Source organism: Triturus cristatus, chromosome 5_1, assembly GCF_964204655.1.
Source record: "Triturus cristatus chromosome 5_1, aTriCri1.1, whole genome shotgun sequence".
Taxonomy (NCBI): domain Eukaryota; kingdom Metazoa; phylum Chordata; class Amphibia; order Caudata; family Salamandridae; genus Triturus; species Triturus cristatus.
In genome coordinates this window covers 564,905,478-564,916,357 of record NC_140587.1, presented here as the reverse complement: position 1 = coordinate 564,916,357, position 10,880 = coordinate 564,905,478, and the positions used below count along the sequence as shown (strand labels likewise).

General features: G+C 37.8%; 1 protein-coding gene across 8 annotated transcripts in view; it reads right to left on the bottom strand.

Annotated features, from left to right (window-relative positions):
• Positions 1–448: 448 nt before the first annotated feature.
• The window catches only part of NCOA2 (nuclear receptor coactivator 2), a 1,201,189-nt gene continuing 1,190,757 nt past the window's right edge, over positions 449–10,880 (bottom strand). For all 8 annotated transcript variants that reach the window (XM_085605462.1, XM_085605466.1, XM_085605468.1 and 5 more), the window contains one exon: positions 449–4,132. In XM_085605462.1, coding sequence (XP_085461588.1) covers positions 4,121–4,132 — 12 coding nt within the window. In that variant the 3' untranslated portion in view covers positions 449–4,120. The remainder of the gene's footprint in view (positions 4,133–10,880) is intronic.

Below are 10,880 nucleotides of genomic sequence, written 5' to 3'. Positions count from 1 at the left end.
GCTGCTGACCCTCGAGCAAAGGCACAGAAAGAAAGTAGCGGGCCTCAGCACGCAGGAAAAATGCTTATATGCGGCCCAGTTTGTCACTTAAAGGGTGCAACTAAGTCGGTGCAGAGACACACGATGTCACCAACCAGCATGCTGGAGTATTGCTGTTTACATCATCAGAATTAAGTCTGTAGCCTGAGGATATTCTAGAGGTGACGAAGTTGCAGTTAGAAGTACTCATCAGAAATATTCTGAACAGACTATAATTAGTTGCATACAAACATACTGATGGACATTTAAAATTCGTACATAGTTACTATAGTCACTATACTAACTAATATACTAATGAGTAATTATTTTCTAAGCAAGTCCCTTGTAGCGCTGCCTCCTTTAGCAGTCCATAATCATTGCTGAGCTTGTTGTTATAAACAAGGACACAAAAACACTTCACATTCTCAAACCATGTAAAACCCGAAGGCATTAAAATTTATTAAATGATACAATAACAATTCTTTATTTACAATCGCATTATTTAACATCAAATAAGCAAATAGCATCAGCAAAGCAATATTAACTTGCATAAATGTATTTAAAAGTTCTCTGAATATATCTACTTTTGCATAAACTGCTCACACGATAAAAATACAAACATCAACGCAGGTGAACAAAGTGATGTTCAGGGTGAACTTGCTTATTTTTGTCGAAAATAAATCACAACTTAAAACACTGTAAGCCGTCTCCTGAAGAACCATATTTTGTATTATATTGCTTAATTTTATTTACCCTTGTATTATCTTTTCATGTATACATATTTCAGATGCAAATTCATGAAAAACAAACTGTACAAATAAAATAATTAGCAGGGAAAAATGAATGACAGATGTTTAAGTAATGTGGCCATCTATTCAGTAACTGAAAAGTTACATGATGGTGTACTTATTTCAAAATTGTACACAATTCACTATACAAATATAATACATCAGACAGCTATGTAGGAATATACAAGACTTAAAAACAGATCTAAGGCATTATGCTAGATTTTTAGCATTTTTGAGGTTCTTGCACGTAGCTTTTTTTACCTGTAGTAAGAAACTGAAGAGATTGGTTTTAATCTCTAAAGGAACACCAGGGAGAAAAAAAACTCACAAAAAACAGTACAGCAATTCTGTGTGCAGAGAATACTTATGCTCCTAAGCACCAAACTACCATACAAATACTAGAAAAGTTGTTAAAGTCACACCAACAATAAATGGCTTACTTTGCATTTCAAAACTATTTTTTTGTAATCTTTGGGTTCTGCAAATGGAGCCGCACCACCCTTTTCCTATGCCCGAGCCTGGCTGAATGCTATTCTTAGCACAGATTTATTACAAATTGCATTATTTCAGATGCAAAAACATTGACTGCAATAATGACGGGCCAAATAGCCTTCCGGTATTCAGATTACCAACCATATAGGAAAGCTTCTCACTCCACTCAAAAATCATCACTTGCATGAATTGCACCACTAAATTTGGGCGTGTATGTCATTCACATTATGAGCCTTTCACATTTTGTAACTCAAGATTGAATACTGATCGTTTGTTCTAGTCAACAAAACCATAACTGCTGTACAGGTTTGAAAATACTGAAAGCAAAGGGAGCTGAGTTTGGCTTTTATTGTATGCCTACTGTGATCAATATGATCAGAAGATAACACATCTCTTCCTTTTCCTAGTCAACGTGACAAATTTAAGAACACAATTTATTCATGGCTATGCAGATTCTTGCAATCACTAGCGGATGACTAACATTTATTAAAACTTGCTGCAGGGTTTGTTTTTTTCCTTACTATATCAGATGTGAAATATTTGTGTTCTATGCTACAATATTCAAATATATAGAAGATAATTAGCATCGAGCACTGACAGTCAATCAAGCACAAACATTGTATAGTCCATTAACACTTTGACCCTGAAGAAATTCAAGCCGCTCCTTTATGTACACATATTTCTAGATGTTTGTGCACCTTTACATACATGTATTTATACATATGCACATATATATCTACATGTAAATTAAATCTGGCCTTTAAACGTGAGCTTGCGTGTTTATGGACTACAAACAAGAATACGTGTTAAGATGACGTTCTAGAGCCTTAAGAGACACAAACATAGTAGGAGTCACTACAGCTTGCCCTCTTGAGTTGATGAATTGGTTCAACAGGGTCTTACCGTTTTGATTTCCATGAATTTACACTGCCTTTACAGGCTTTGGAAAACTGGGAGCGGTTTCTCCCCAATGTATGTATTAATTTATATACATACAAATAGAACTACAAACAGACAGAGGGAAATTTATTATTGAATCCTGCAATAAATAATCAATCAAATAATGGGTTAAAAACAGTGACTGAAATACACGGCATATGAGACAGAGTATAATGCACTGCATTTCAACAACTAAAGAAAACGTTTGTGCAAAAATTGAGGGAGGCGGTAAAAAGGAGGGATCATCAACCCAAATAACCCTGTATTTTTCTTACAACAAGGACTTCAACCAAAATGCAATTGTGGTGAAAGCAATATAAGATAAGCTTCCTGTCTAAAAAGATTATGCCACATTGCTTTAATGCCAAACAGTGAAATAAAACTCATTTAGTCCAGAACTGGTTCTAGCAAATCTGCATTTCATAAAGGTGAAACAGAGGAGAGGAGCAGATTAATTACAAGAATTGGACAATAAAACCTCTAGCCAACAAATTAGGTCCAATCGAGGAAACGCAAATCCTTAACGAAAAAAAAAAAAAAAAAAATCAGACAATGCTTTGAAGATAGCTAGTTTAATACTGAAGTACCTCATTCTGAATTCACTGAACAACGTTTTGAAACAAAATGTACAATTAGAACACAATTTGTCCTCAACTTAAATTATTGCTTCTTTACATGTGAACTGGATTTGATGTACCTTGAAAAATGCTCTTAGGATTCACAGCGTTTAAGCTCAATGTTACGTCCATAACCCCCACCCACAAAAGGATGGATGGTCATTAAATCTATTGCGATATGTCACAAAGACATTGTTTCCATTTCTCCTTATACTATTACCGTAAACCTGTGGGCAAGGGGGCAAGTAGGAACGGAGATAAAAAGTTGGTAAGACAAAAACAATTTTAAAAAATGAGAAATTAAACAACTTGTGAAAAAGGCTCTCTTCCAAATTCTGTGTTACAGCATCTGTGCTCAAAGCGCTAGAGTTCGAAAAAGACCAAATGTCAACACTAATTCTGCAACTGTGGCAATGTAGAAAAGATCAGATTAACAGCACAAGAGCCATATAAATCATAAGGTCTAGGAAGAGGAAAAGCACGGTCAACTCTAGCGACATCTGTATATAACGAATTGGGCATATGATGTATAGACTTATTCATAAATATTTTATTTAAAACCATGATTTAATTCAACTGAGAATTATTACTTTGTACAATGAAGAAAACAGTCAGCATGCAGGCCTGCCCTGCTGTTTTAACTAAAACCCCATTCAAAACATCTTTTGCCGTGAGCGGTTTCCGTATCCTACTCTTTCTTCACACCCTAAGAAGTCACATTCCGATTCCTCGACACCCCTCGCACATTACCCCGAAGCTCAGTCCCTACACAACCCCGAATACACGTTTACAGCTCCTGGGGTGAAATTGCTCATTTGGGACGCGCCCCTTTTCTGGTGTATTTTAATACAGGAAATTCATAGTTGAAGTCAGTGTCCGCTACTGAACAAAAACAGAACAGAAGCACTGGCGTTGCCTTAAATACATACACTTAAATACATTCATCTGAAAAAGGTTATGAGAACTGCCTGTCCGTGTTTACTTGCAGGAGATCTAAGTTGCACTAAGGTGAATGCTGTGATCAGACTGCGCAACTGTCCAAACGCTAGCTGCATACTGTCAAGAGAAGAGGCCGCTCCTCCGTCGGCAACAGTTCTACCTCCAGGCCGGGAGGCAGAGCCCGGACTACAGCGCGGTGTGTCCTCCAGCAAGGCTGGCTGGCAGGTTAGTTGGTCAAAGCAAAACAACGGAGCTCTTCAGGCGACGATTGATCCGAGCTGGTAGGCTCGTTCAGCTGAAGACAGGAACTACCAGCACACTTTAGGGTCAGCAATATTTCTGCAGGACAAAAAAAGAACGAAGAACAACATTAGTGGCATTTACAAATATGAAAACTAACAAGATGGCAGGAAATATATTCAACGCGCTTCAAACCATATACTCTACATGACAAGCAACTGCCATGGGCCTTACGCAAGCTGTACATTAAACTGTGCATCTCACTGTAAAACTTTTAAACCAAAACGATACCCTACAGGGATACGTCTGCTTTTAAGAGCAGACAGGTTTTCTTTACTCTCTAAGGCTAGTTAATACACGATTGCTGCACTAATGGCTAGACAATTAATTATTCATCACAACTAGTTACAACTACACCGTATAATTATAAATCAAGGTTCGCTGCTGCACAGAAAAAAAATAATTAGAAATCAAGTGCTCCATTGTTAAATATTTATATTTCCAAGAGGTTTGAAAGCTTTAAAAGTACAATTTCTTAACGTGCTCAAAACCCCAAGAATCTACAGCATCTCTACAATCGGGAATAGTGGCCAGTGAAGGTAGATTTATCCATTTTGAATACAATTTATTATGGAGGCGTTTGACTTAAATGCAGTTTGCGTCTTCATTTAAAAAACATTGAGAAAAGGCAGGCCGAACTCTTTGCAAAATCGTTATGTAACGCACGAAATAAACATTTAAGTTTAAGGTAAATGAAAACGTGATCGTTTTAGATTGCATTTTCGTTTCTGTTTTTTTTACATTGCAATTTTTTTAAAAACATTTTCAAAAACGAGATGCCAAAGGAAAACGCATTTGAAATGCAGATTAAGTACGATAGTACGTTAAGTAGGATTCTACCGAGGTGGTAGCCAATCAGGCTGCTTCGAGTACTGGTTCTAATTGCCAATTGCAGATGATTATAGGTAGGCTAATTGACCTTCATACTTACCGGCCTGAAGCCCACACGCCTAACATTCCCAGTCAATCCACCTAGGACAATGCCAAATTTGACAAAAGATTATATGGCCAGGATGTTCACTAAAGGGCTGTGCTAAATAACAACGGATATGCCACTACGCATACTACTATGGAATGCAGCTTTAAGGTGATAAGATGCATATACCATACTGATATGGAAAACAAAGCCCCTGAGGAAACTTGGACAGTTCTTATCTCTTCCTGCCACCATACAAAAGCCAACTATCATTAATCTTAAACACAACAAACACCAAATTCGTTAATACATCAAGGATTGGCTACTTCCTAATTCTCTCCAGTGTGCAGCGTGTACACCTCTTTTCAAAGAAACAGGCCTATATTCAAAGGATGCAGCTGGTTTCTTACCAAACTCACAACTCTCCCATCTAGGGAAGCTCACAGAACTGATGAAGACAAGACAGCAGGAAAATATTGAGCAACACTCAGCATTTGAGTGCAATCAGCTGGGCGTTTAGTAAGACCATAGCAGGAAATGTTCAAAGTTGGATGTTAGAGCATACATGTTTGATGACGGTAGCCTGTATGCGGGTTCTCCTTTAACTGTTGATCACCTTACAAACTGTTGACCACAGTTAGCCTCTAGAGAGGTGAATTGGGTAAGGAATAAAACAACCTGGTTTAGGTCGATCAGTAACTATAAGCAAATATTCAATTAGTTGTGGCAAAAAAACCACAAACTGTTCTTTCACATTTCAACTCTTAACCACCTTTTGCTATTTGCTAAATACAACAACTGGCTGGAGTCATTTTTCAGCTTTTAGATATATGCTTATAGCACAGCCAATTATGAATTAAAATGGAGAATGGTAAAGCCCACAGTGACTGCTTGTTCACCGTTCATCTTGGACAAAGAACAGCAGATAACTACTCAATAAGTAAAACAGGAAACCTTTTTGTCAGATAAAGGTATTTGTAATGGATTACATTTTTTTAATGGGATAATACCATGGTGGAGAGCTGCTTCTTCACCAGTTCTACAGGAAACCTGGCAGCAAGTATTGAACCAGCCATTTGTTTTCCAGAGAAGAACTTCGAATTATTCTCGATACCACTTTTAACTTTGCTTTGAATTTCTACGAGGTCTCTGTCAAGTCCTTTGTCCTTCAATGGGTTTAAAACGATCATCATTAATGAGTCGACTAAAGAGTGTAATAAGAGGGAGAATTCTGACAAATCTATGCAGATAAATCAACCACAGAGGAAATAGATATTAAAATGGTGACAAACATGCCTGAATTATCACAAATGAGAAATACAGGAAAGAAAGCAGAGCAAATATCATTTTAATGATGTCCATGAGAACATGTTCTGTGCCCATTTCTCACCACCTCTTCAGAAAGAAGTAGCAATAGTAAACAGTGATCCAGGTTTACTGCTGTGTACCCGAGGAGGGCCAGATAACATAAGAGCTCATTTAATTCACTGGAGACACAGTAGTCAATACAGTTATAACCAGAATACCCTTTGATATTGAAAATCACGCAACAGCCGGTCGACTTATCAGATAACCACAAGAGTTAGTTGAACATTAAGACGGTCACTTATTACAATAGGTGGGTGGAAGAGAAAGAAGGCTGCAGAGCTCCACAGAAACCGCTGTTCCTGAGGTGGGAATGAACTACTGAATTTAAAACCTAGACCTAGAGGAAATATCTTAGGAGAGGCAGGTGTCACATAAGTGACACACTTGTTGCAATAATGTCAAGGTAAGAGCTTAGAGAAGGGAAAAGCAATCATAATGCTTCAGAAAGCCAGGGATAAAACACACCAAGATAAGAGCTCCGAATCCCACTACACTGTTTCGTCAAAGGTTGGTTCCAAAAGTCAGAGACTTTGAGGTCTCCTTGTACAAGGAGAACAACTGTGGTTTTGATATTTGATTTCATTGTATGTGTTTTTAAAAACTGGTTGGCCACATGAGGTTTTTTACGTAACAGTGACTACCAGTCAAAGAACGCGAATGCTCATCAAGCATGTGAGGTGGCCCATAATAATGACAGCTAGCAAAACAACCTGAATGCTGAGCCAGCATCTTCTATCTCACAGAGTTGAGGGCATTTTACAAATCCAGCAATTGCAACTGTAATACTGCAACCTCAAGCATCACATGCAATAGGAATTATTCCTCTCCGATTGTCATTTGCTTTCCTCCTTTTCCATTACGTATGACTTGATTGCAATTTGTACAGCATCGCTCTGATACACGGACGGGTGATGTTCACGCCATATAAAATGCCAAAATCAATAAATAAATAAAATTAGGAGCCAGGACAGATAATCTTCACAAGTAGATGGTAACACTTAAACCATTAAAGGATGGAAAGGAGCGGTTAAGTAGAAATTTAGTTTACATTGTAAAAATGCTGTATATGAAGAGAACGTTACAAAGCCTCTCAGTTGGCTGTCACACAAGAGAGGCAGTGACAAAGAAAAACCAATAATATAGCCTTATAGCCCGCCGTAGTGGGCTATCCCGGCTATTAAAGGCCCGAGACAAAGGCGAGGGACTTTAACACAGGAGCGGGACTTTAATAGCCGGTATAGCCCTGCTACGAAGAGCTATAAGGCTATTAGAACATTCTGCCACTAGAGGGCAGAATGTTCTAACAAATAAAACAAAGGTCTCTTGAAGCTCGAGGGGATTTAAATCCCCACGAGCTCGAGAGGCCTTTGTACAACATTGGAATGTTGTTCTGCGGGCCTCTACCGGCCCGTAGGAGCAGGGAGCACTCCATTGCCTTCAATAGAGCTTCCGATATTCCAATGTTTCAACATCCTGTATGCTGCCACTTCTGACTATGTCGTTGGCACTCAGCGACACTGAGCTGGGCATCTTTGACAAATCATGAGCTCTGGGAATTAGTTTACAAATTCCAACATTTGGCAACGGGAGATTTTCAGGTAGTGAATAATCTGCAATAAAATAAGACGAGCTTTAAATTAGAGGAACTGGAAAGCCGTTTAACAACTCTAATGTACAGGTCAAAGCAACAGATGATTGGGTGGCCAAGAAATGCTTAAGAAAAAGATCTTGGTGATGAGGACCTAGCAGAGGGCCTGAAATTCTCAAGTCCTGCTGGTCAAACGTCTTTCCTGCTTAATGTCCCAAAAGATTTATATTTAATTTTTAAAAACACTGACAAATGAAAAGAAACAAAAATATTTTTGGTACTTAAGCAGGAAATACCCATTGCTTTTTTTTTTCTTTTCACTGTGCTTTCAATATGCTATCTGGAGAGAGTGATTGATTAATCTATAGGCTATTCCTGAAGTTTATACTGTGAGGGTGAAAAATAAATATTATATAGAGCAGTGGTTTATAACCTGGGGTCAGTGAAAATTTCTCAGCAGGTCAGTGACTGAGTTATAAGAGCTCCAACCTTACTATTAAAATGTTTTTTTCTATTTGTTTGTGAATTAAATTAAATATTTCATATTTTGTGTATTTGTTTGATGAATGCTTGTTTTCATATTTTTGAAAATTGTTTTGTGGTTCAAATCAATTGCTTAGGCCTGTATTCTGTCCGCATTAGCTGATTTTAATAATGAATTAGTGGGGTCCCCGGATTCCAATAATGATCAAGTGTGGGTCCACAGAAGTCAAATGGTTAGGTTTTAGAGAATTTAAGATGTGTTTTGGCCTTCCCAATTCACTACTGTACCAATCCAAACATAATTTTTGTTGATACCTCAACATTTCCATCAGAGTAACACGTCCTGTAAACTTTTAATAACAAAAAAAATAACTTAAAAAGAGGGTCAACAAGGAAGAGGCCGCTTCAGGGAGTAAAAAGAACTACAGCATTCAAATAAAAGTCTGAGAGAAATGGATACTAATGGACTAACTCAATCAGTGCGACCTTATTTCAGACAAACATCACATTAGTCAGTAAAAATAAGAAAAAATCCTTCTGCACTATTTTAAAATGTCAGATGTACAGGTTGAAAAGTTCTTTTCCAAATGATAAATCAGACCCTACTACCACTCACCCAATACAAAAGAAAAATATATAATTTCTGGATAACATGCCGAGAATATAAGCTACAACAGTAAATAAGAATTTAGCCTTTCACTAAAGTGCTAATTATTCCACTAATGTGAGATTTATGTGCAGCTACTTAACAAGAAAAATAATTAGCCCTCTACAGAAGGCAATGGCATTAAACCGAAGTAAACGGCGACCACAGAAATCATAAAATGTAGGCATTCTCTTTAGTGTCAAATAATTAATAGTTCCATTAGGCCACAGCAACTGCAAAGAGCCAATACAAAATGTAGAAATCAAAATGAAAAAAACAAATCAAATGAAACCACTGTTCACAGGTAATGCAATCTAAACAATATCTAACCATTTGTCTATTAACGCTATTCTGCAAAATTGAAATTGATTTAGCAGCCAACAATGCTTCGAAATTTTAGAATCATTTGAAAAATGTTCAGTTGGGCAACAAAATGTGTATCTAAAGCTTGCTTTAACGTTGGCAGTAACATCTTTCCATGGTTAACGGAGCCATACGGTGTTGCCTTAATTGCAGACCTGTCTAGTGACCCGCGATTTGCGTGCGTCGCCCGCATTCAGGCTTCAACATTCACAAATGTAGGATGCTCCCCCGCACTGAGCACTGCCTGAATTGAGCGCTGCACAAATGCTTCAGGCTGGTACTTTAACTGGCATCTAATATTGGTGTACTCGCTCTGAAATGATGAAAACGTTTGATGCCGGGGATCCAGGGCAAAGTTACAGTCTGGCGTCCGCTTCTTACAGGAATAACAAAATATTTCAGATCTGAGAGATTAGTCTTATGTGAGCGTATTTATTAGTTCGTGCTCAAGTTGGTGTCAGATTTTTGACGTGTCAGTCTGATCTCAGCCTCCTGGTGGGTTGTCACAGTCTGAGGTCTGGAGTAATGTCATTGTCTGATATCAGGTTCAAGTAAGTGTTGTTGGAGCCTGACATCGGGGTCCAGTACTCATTTTCCAGCACAACATCTACTTTATAGAGCGATGTCACAGGGTGATGTCAGGCTCTTGGAGTGACATTCCTGTCAGAGCTGTGTCTGGGTGGACACCCCTGATTAATCAGTAAGCCATCACTAAAAGAAATAAAGAAACAAACTTTTGTTGGCTTTGATTTTAACACAGTTGTCCTTTTAAAGTTTTTTTTTGTACAGTATTTGGTGGATTGTGTTTTAAAGCGCACCACTGTCTAAATATTTCCTACACCAAGTTTCTTTGGTCTCTGGGGGACTACCAACTCTAGTCCATGTTTTATCTTGGCATTGGATAAAAAAAAAATACAAGTCCTGAAGTGACTAAGCTTTTTTTTTTTTTTTTTACAGGGAACAGAGGTGTTGTGCAGTGAAAAGAGGTATACTTTCAAACTATTCGCCAGTCCCCTAATCAGGATATTTCCCAAAATTTTTAATTTCTAAAAATGAAGCACCTATTTACACAAAGTGCATCATTAAATTATATAGAGTGTTGATGGAAGTTATTTAAAAAGAATTGATTTCAGATTTTCTTTTATGTAAATTTTATATCTTTTTCATTGTTTTTTTTCTTCAATTGCAGCCATATGGTCAAGAACAAAAACAGCCAACACACGTTTCGCAACTTAACGCCGCTCCCTCCAACTCCAAAAGTATTGAGATCTAGTAGAATATTCAATGAGTGCCCATGATACAGCGTCTTTTCAGTGAATTGAAGCGAGTTCCCCACACTCCTGTGCTTGCTTTAGGATACAGCATTCGAGGTATCAGAAAGCACAGAAAAGATGTGGATAGAAACAGCTAGTCACACAAAGAC